Below are 8,744 nucleotides of genomic sequence, written 5' to 3' on the forward strand. Positions count from 1 at the left end.
TCAAGTAACACAAGCCATCATGAATGTATGCGAGTTAATACAAAATACAGATAACGCTGAATCTTTCTCAAAAATCTCTAAACAAAATGCATGAACATGCAAGAAAAAATGAATGAGATTAAGTACAGGAAAACTACATGCAATACATCATGAACAATATTAACTAAGCATGTTAATCTCTCTTGCTCACACATGCATCTCTCTTAACAATATGATCTCTAATAGTTTCTAACAATGATATGCAATGCTACACATTTATGCAATTTACAAGAATTTATACAAAATGAATTTGGCTCCACAAACCGTTTTTCAGTTACGTAGTTAAAACAGAAAACAGTTAAAACATAAAACAAACATGTTAATCGATTAACCATCATATTTCAATACATGAATAAATGGCAAACTACTTATATGTTATGATTGACACCTATACATGCAAGGTTCACTCGTGAAAGTGAAGTGACCTCTTCGGAAAAACATTCGCAACTAAACCATGCTCGAGTATTGTCGGGTAATACTCAGCTGGATATTAAAATCTTTCGATTTTGGTTTACGGTAAGAATTTTGAAATACCAAATTCAGAGTGAAAAATATTTGGAAATCTGCCATGGACAAACTTGATGTCTATGTTGACTCGAAATAATATTTCGAAGCAAATGGCGCAATCAGAATTCAATTCTGAGCTACATAACTCAAAAATACGTTATTGGGCCGAATTCGGGTGAATTTGGGGTCGATAGGAGCTCAAAAACTTTCCGTCACAGAAAATATGAAAATTTACCAGAATATGAATTCACAAAACAAGACTAACACTCAACTACGGTTTAGCCTAAATCATTACCAATAAATTTCTACAATTAATTTTTGTTAAAATAAATAATTACTACAATATACATTGAAAAGTCACGGTGTTATAGACCGTCGGGTTCATTAAAGTATCTGAATATCTAGATTGGGTAGCCAACATGGTAGCTGTGCCAAAGAAGGGAAGAAAGTTGAGAATATGTGTTGAATACAGGGACCTCAACAAAGCTAGCCTGAAGGATGATTTTCTGTTGTCACATATAGATGTTTTGGTTGATAACACTGTTGACCATGCCCTTTTCACCTTCATGGATAGATATTCACGTTTATTACCCCATGGGGTACCTTTTGCTACCAAATCATGCCGTTTGGATTAATGAATGTTATGGCTACATATCAAAGAGCCATGGTAACTCTTTTCCATGACATGATGCACAAGGAGATAGAGATCTACGTGGATGATATTATCTGTAAGTCCAAGACAGAAGGAGACTTGAGGCATCTGTTTTATAGACTGCGGAAGTATCACCTTAAGTTGAATTCAACCAAGTGCAGCTTTGGAGTGAAACCAGGTCGGGTCTTGGGTTTCAAAGTCAGCCAGAAGGGTGTCGAGGTGGATCTAGAAAAGGTGAAAGCCATAATCGAAATGTCAGCACCTCGAACAGAAAAGGATGTTAGAGGATTCTTGGGAAGATTGAATTACATTTGTAGGTTCATCTCCCAACTAACGTCCAAATGTGAACCTATATTCAAGCTCCTAAGGAAGAATCACACGGTGAAGTGGAATGATGACTGTCAGTCAACATTTGAAAAGATAAAGCAGTACTTGACAAAACCTCCAGTATTGATGCCTCCAGTTCTAGGGTGACCCTTGGTTCTATATCTCACTGTACTTGATGAATCAATGGGTTATGTCTTGGGGCAACCTGATGGGGGATGTAGAAAGGAGAAAACCATATACTACCTAAGCAAGAAATTTACAGCTTGCAAGATAAAATACTCTTTGTTAGAATAGACTTGTTGCGCCTTAGTTTGGGCCTCTTGCCGGCTAAGACAGTACATGTTGAGTCACACCACTTGGTTGGTATAAAAAATGGATCCTATCAAGTATATTTTTCGAGAAGCCCATACTAACAGGACGGATTGCTAAATGGTAGGTGTTGTTATCTGAGTATTACATCGCCTATGTGACACAAAAAGCAATAAAAGGGAAGTGTTATTGTTGACTACTTGGCCAACCAACCCTTAGATAAAATGGGGCATTTGAGGTATGAGTTTCCAGATGAAGATATCATGGCCTTATCCATTGAATCGAGAGAAGAATAAAAATGGACCCTAGTCTTTGATGGGGCCTCCAATGCATTAGGACATGGAGTAGGTGTTGATTTGGTGACTCCATCCGAGAAGTTCCTCCCTTTTACTGTTAGACTATGTTTTGACTGTACTAAAAATGTAGCAGAATATGAGGCATGCATTTTGGGACTAAAGGCTGCTATTGACTCAAAAGCCAAGATCCTAGAAGTATTTAGGGATTCCTCTCTAGTAATCCATCAGATAAAAGGAGAATGGGAAACTCGTGACAACAAATTGGTGCCTTACAGAGACTACATCCTGAAGTTGGTTAGTTGGTTCGACCAAGTAGATTTCTATCACATCCCTAGAGAAGACAGTAGGTTGGCCGATGCATTGGAAACCTTGTCCTCAATGTTCCATGTTGGTGGAGACAACTAACTACTTTTTCAAATACAGGACAATACTGAACCTGTTTATTGTAACATAGTCGAAGAAGAACCTGATGGCAAACCATGGTATCACGACATAAGGGAGTACTTAAGAAATCAAGCTTATCCTCCCAATGCTTCAGAAAACAACAAAAGAACACTCAGAAGACTAGCCACAAACTTCTTTTTGAGTGGGGATGTCGTTTACAAAAGGAATTATGATATGGTATTTCTCCAATGTCTGTAAGCCAAGGAAGCTAAAAAAATAGTGAAGAAGTACATGAGGCCACTTTTGAAACCCATGCGAATGGACATGCTATGACCAAGAAAATCATGAGAGCGAGTTATTTCTAGTTGACAATGGAGACCTACTACTGCGACTATGTGAAGAAGTGCCACAAGTGCCAAATATATGCTGATAACATCAATGCACCTCTGAATCCCTTGAATGTCTTAACGTCTCCTTGGCCATTTTTCTATGTGGGGAATGAATGTCATCAGACCCATAGAGCTGAAAGCCTCTAATGAACATCGATTCATCCTAGTTGCTATAGATTACTTCCCCAAGTGGGTGGAAGCAAACTCTTATGCTAGTGTGACCAAGAAGGTAGTCTTTAGGTTCATCAAAAGGGAGTTGGTATGTCAATATGGGTTACCAGACCAGACCATCACGGACAATGCGACCAACCTGAACAACAAGATGATGACCGAGATGTGTGAAAAATTCAAAATAAAACATCACATGTCCTTGCCATACAGACCCAAAATGAATGGAGCCGTTGAAGCAGCCAATAAGAACATCAAGTGGATAGTCCAAAAGATGGTTGTGACTTACAAGGGCTGGCACAAAATGCTACCATTCGCCCTACATGGTTATCGTACTTCAGTTTGCATTTCTACGGGGGCTACTCCATACTCCCTGGTTTATGGCATGAAGGTCGTTCTTCCACTTGAAGTAGAGGTCCCGTCCCTGAGGGTTTTAGCGGAGGCAGGTCTGAATGAGTCATAATGGGTTCAAGCTCAACAAGATCAATTGAATCTGATAGATGGTAGAAGGTTAACTGCAATTTGTCATGGAAAGTTGTATCAGAAGAGAATGATGATGGCTTATGCAAAGAAGGTTCGGCCACACTAGTTCAAGGAAGGAGATTTGGTGCTAAAGAAGATCTTGCCAATCCAGAAGGGCAACCAAGGAAACTACACTCCAAATTATGAGGGGGCCTATGTAGTCAAGAAAGCTTTTTGTGGCGGAGTCCTAATCCTAACAGACATGGATGGGGAGGATCTACATCTCACCATAAATTCAGATGCAGTGAAGAAGTATTATGCCTGAGGGGTACTTCCAAAAAAACAACAACAAAAAATATTCATGCATCGATCACAATATTTTTATTTAACATTTTGCACGAGGGAGTATGATTTAAACAAAACCCATATGGTGTAGACCTCAGATAGTTCATCTTTATGACACAACGTGTTCTTGATATTCCAAAACACTAAGAAGATATCACTAGTCACCCCTTTGAGCCAAGACGATAAGAAAGAAATTCAATCTAGAAAGAAACACCTTTAAAAATACTGTGAACCTGTGGAAATGGGTAGTTTTCCAATAAACCTTCATAGAGTCCAAAAGAAAGGATGATACTACAAAGAGAAAAATCCACTAGGAATTTAAATAAACTCCTCGGCAAAAGTTTGGGTACATATAAGCAAAACCTTAAAAGAGAAATTCTACGAGAAGTTACCTCCTGAAGATGGTAAAGATAAATATCTTACCCAAAGTTAGACTCTAGAGAAGGATTGGAAAAAGGATTATGAAGATTATGGAGAAAGGTGGGATGGGAAATAAATTATTTGAGCCCTATATCTATTCTTTCTTAGCCACTAGAAAAGCCATGTTACAAGCCCTAAAAGTCCTTGTTGAGATTCAAATGTTTGAGGTACACACCAAGGTACAAAATAAACTGACTCCAAATAGGTTTGTGCATATCTTTTTGAAAACATTTACATATTGCGATCCTTGCATAAAAACAAAATTCAAGAGCCCGTTAATTTGAAAACTTGAAAGGGCGACTGGAGCAAAAATTAGGGACACAAAAAGAAAATGAAGTACCTCTCAAAACATGATATGTCAACGGATTGGAAATCTAAACGTTGCTAGAAACTGGGGCAAATTTTGGTTGGTTCGAGAAATCCACCAAGTAGCATCGATCTTCTTCAGAGGAATCAGTAGTAAGACTAGAAACGTGGGCAGATTTTTTTGAAAAAATCTTTACTGAAGCTGGGGCAATTTTGGAATTAGTTGTAAGGTTTGGGGTCAGGGCTTTGGCTTAAGACAAGCTTATATGACTTTCATTTTTTACAAAGCTAAAGGAAAACAAATAAATTTGGTTTTTTTTATATATTCTTGTGTCTTTTAGTACGCAAATCATTTTCCAATAAACAAAAAAAATACTTCACAAAAAGATTGATCAGTTTTTTAGTCCATCCTGATGCATTGTACCTAAAATGGCATGAAAGAGGACACAAACGTGAACCTCGACAAAAGAGAAACCCAAATCTCTTACCAAATTTCAGCATGTATAATGTGAAGGGGTGTTACGGAAACGTCACATGGCCTTCCAATAAGCATAAAGAAGCATGCATAACCGTATCATCCAAAGAATAATCACATCTATACACAAATATCGACATAAGCCTCATGCTTCACAAATCAACCATCACATATAATAATTTTACAAAAAACATTACAGTCATGCATTCAAATTGTGCATTTTCTGCGTCTTAGTTGCTTAGACAATCACTCTAGGACCACCTAGTGAGTTCTCTAGCATCAGAAAAAACAATCATTTTGGTAGCACATATGCCTGAAATCCCTCAATCATTTTTCCAGCACGGGAGCCTCAACAAATTCCTCAATCATTTTGGCATCATGAGTGCCTCAGCAAATCCCTGGATCATTTTGGCAGCACGGGTGCCTTAGCAAATCCCTGAATCATTTTGGCAGCATATGTGGCTCATTAAACCCCTGAATCATTTTAGCAGCATGGGTGCCTCAACAAATCCCTCAATCTTTTTGGCAGCACGACTGCCTCAACAAATCCCTGTATCATTTTGTGCAAGACTGAGATTGCAACTAAGAGGGGGGGGGGGGTGAATTAGTTGACTTAAAATAATAGCCAATTTTTCTTCAAAATCGAGAGTTAAAGTGCAACGAAAAATATATGCAGAAAATTATTAAGTAAAATCAAAGAGATAAGGGAGAAGAGAATACACAAGGATTTTTATACTGGTTCACCTTCTTGTCCACTGAAGGCTACATCCAGTACTCTTCCAGCACAAAAGATTTTTCGACTAAAGATTATGAGGTGCAATTACAATATCTCACCCCGAGATCTCTATGTAACTTACACACTCCTTAATCCTTATTCACCTTTGGAAAACACATTTCCAAATGATTCTAATCCCCTCTTTTATCACATCCCGTGAAAGAAAGTATTCTGCAAATAATAATGAAGAATGTTCAACAATGGCAGAAATGCCTTTACAATTATGAAACTGATGTAACTTGCAATCCCTTCAAATATTTTGTATACTTAGTAATAATGCTCTTTATAAGTTTGTAAACTTGAAACACTTTCACTTTAAGCAACTTCAGAAAATCAACTTTGAAAGTTAAAGAACTTGTTGCAAAAAGTGCAGAAAATAATTTCAGAATGTGTAAGAGCTTTTGAAATTTGTATAAGAGTTGTGTATATGTTGTATGTTGTGAGTTTCAATGCCTCTTTATAGGCTTTCCAATATGCCAAAATGTCTCTTTGAAAGGGTAGGAATTGATTGGAATGAAAACATGTCTTTTGGGTTGAAACTCATTCACCTTGAATTTGAAAATCGGATGCAACATCCCTCAGTAATCGATTACAACATTCAGTAATCGATTACCCAAATGTTATGTTCACTGCTCATCTATTTGAAAATTAGAGTAATCGATCAAAGCAAGTTGAGTAATCTGTTACTCAACTTTAATAATACTGGTAATCTGTTATTCAAAGACAGTAATGGATTACTCTGATCAGTTTTAAGTTGGATAACTCTTTTCTCACACTTGTAACCTGTTACTTATATGAAGTAACCCGTTATACACTATTTTTGAAAGTTGTTTTAAGTATTTTGAAGTGTTTCAATTTTCTTTTAAAAATAGTTTGAGCATTACTACTATTGTATAATCAAGAGTATACGATATAAGTACTTATTTTAGACTTAGACTAAAAGTCTTGAAGCTTGAATCTTCATTGTCTTCATAAGTATTCTTCCTTTTCTTCTTTTTGGTGATGTTGGTGTCTTCATCAAAACCGTGCCAAGGTCAGGAGCAAAGATCTTCTTCACAATCTCCCCCTTTTTGATGATGACTAACCAATATCTTCTTAACAGTGTAGTTTTACGAGAGAAGCATACTTTGTGATATTCTTAACTTGTCTTGAGCATGTTCCCCCTATCTTGTATGCTCCCCCTTTCATTTGGAGTTATGTGCCTGAAATGTTTTAAACAGAAAATACGCTCTCCTAACTTTTCTCCCCTTTTTGACTTCATCAAAGAGTAGAAAAGCCAAGAGTTTTCCACCACAATATGTATAACATACATGCAATAGGATATATATCTCATACATATAATAATATGGATATCAAAACATAACGGAATTTGAGCAATATCATAAAAGTAAAAATATGTTCAAGCATTAACAATGCAAACAACAATACAAACAACATAATAGAAATTTGTCAGAAACCAGGAGAAATTAATATTACAGCCAGAAAATCCTAACTACAGATAAAGTCTAATACTCAGGCTCAGAACTGTCTTCATCAACATCCATGCTACTCAGCTTAGAAGAGAGACGATGAAGTTCAAAATTGTTTTGTTGACTCTAAGTATCAAAGGCATCCATCCAGTTAGTGATGTAGCCTCGAAGAGAAATCATTTCATCCATAATCATCTGATTTGAAGGCATGATAGAAGATGAGGAAGATTGAGCATTAAACTGAGAAGGTTGAGGTTCAGAAGGATTAGTAGGGGTAGGTTATGGTTCAGGAGCAGGAGGTGTATCTTTCTTATGTTTGTAGGTCCGGTCACGAAGATCAAATGTGAAGCCCATTTTGTGAATTACATCCACATCAATATGGCTTTCACGAGGATTGAGAGGGACCTTAGTTTCTTTAGCTGTAGAAACACCGAAATGCTGAAGGATTTTTGTTATGAAGATTGCATATGGCAAAGGGCTTTGGGTTCCTCTTATAGACCACATTTGTCTCATTATCATCAAAGTCCAATTAATTTTTAGATTAAATTGCATGGCATACATCAATTGGATTTCTATGTCACTTATTTGAGAGTGATCGAAAATTTTGTTAAGATGACATAGCTCAGAAAATAGTGAAGCAAACGGTCTTCTAGTTTGAGATGTCCAGTAGAATGGATATCTCTATTTTTAACAGTTTCACCATAACCCTATTGCTTAAGCGTTTCTATTTCCTCTTTAGTAATTCTACATAGAGAATAATAAAAATCATTTCGATCATTGTTTTCCCATTCGCATACAAGGCCGAAGCCTGCAATGTTCTCCTGATAGGGTATGTTACAGCATAATGAACTCATGGTTTTCAAATCCAAAGTAATTTCTTCTCCTTTTACATAGGAAGTAAGATGGTTTTTCCTAAAGTTCATGTTATAGTAAAATACTCGAATCAGTTTAGGATAAATTTCATTTGATTCACAACATAAATCTAAAAGGTTTTGTTGTCTCAAGAGATAAGGAAATAGAAAATCTTCAAACTCAAATTTGTCAAGATTACCGTATTTGGGAGTGAAGACATGGGACCATGGAAGTGCTGCTCAAAGATTTTATGTTGCTCATCATTTTCTAGTAGTCGCGTTAAGTCAAGAGGATTGGACTCCAAAGATGAAGTTCCTTGGTTCCTTTGAGTAGGATTGGTGCGTTGCTTCTTGGTTCTAGATGAGGAAGCCATTGAAATGATTTTTTTGTTTAAAAGTTAGGTTTTTGGGTTTTGGAGATTTGGGGGGTTTTGATTTAGGTCACTAAACACGAAAATGATGGTTTGGAAGTGAAAATGTAATATGAAAGCACACAAAAATAACTCAAAACAGATAAAAAACAAAGATTTTAGAGAGAGAGAGATGTGGCCACGAAGAGGGTTTGAAATG

The 8,744-nt window shown here is 36.7% G+C and overlaps 2 protein-coding genes across 2 annotated transcripts; both read left to right on the forward strand.

Moving 5' to 3' along the window:
- On the forward strand, positions 1,211–1,672 carry LOC109347115 (uncharacterized mitochondrial protein AtMg00860-like). The gene has a single exon (XM_019586840.1). It carries the CDS (start codon positions 1,211–1,213, stop codon positions 1,670–1,672), a length of 462 nt encoding a protein of 153 aa, XP_019442385.1.
- Positions 3,292–3,740, forward strand: LOC109347116. The gene is made up of 2 exons (XM_019586841.1): positions 3,292–3,517; positions 3,616–3,740. The coding sequence occupies exons 1-2, from the start codon at positions 3,292–3,294 to the stop codon at positions 3,738–3,740; spliced, it is 351 nt and encodes a 116-aa protein (XP_019442386.1).

Source organism: Lupinus angustifolius, chromosome LG05 (genome assembly GCF_001865875.1).
Source record: "Lupinus angustifolius cultivar Tanjil chromosome LG05, LupAngTanjil_v1.0, whole genome shotgun sequence".
NCBI classification, from domain to species: Eukaryota; Viridiplantae; Streptophyta; class Magnoliopsida; order Fabales; family Fabaceae; genus Lupinus; species Lupinus angustifolius.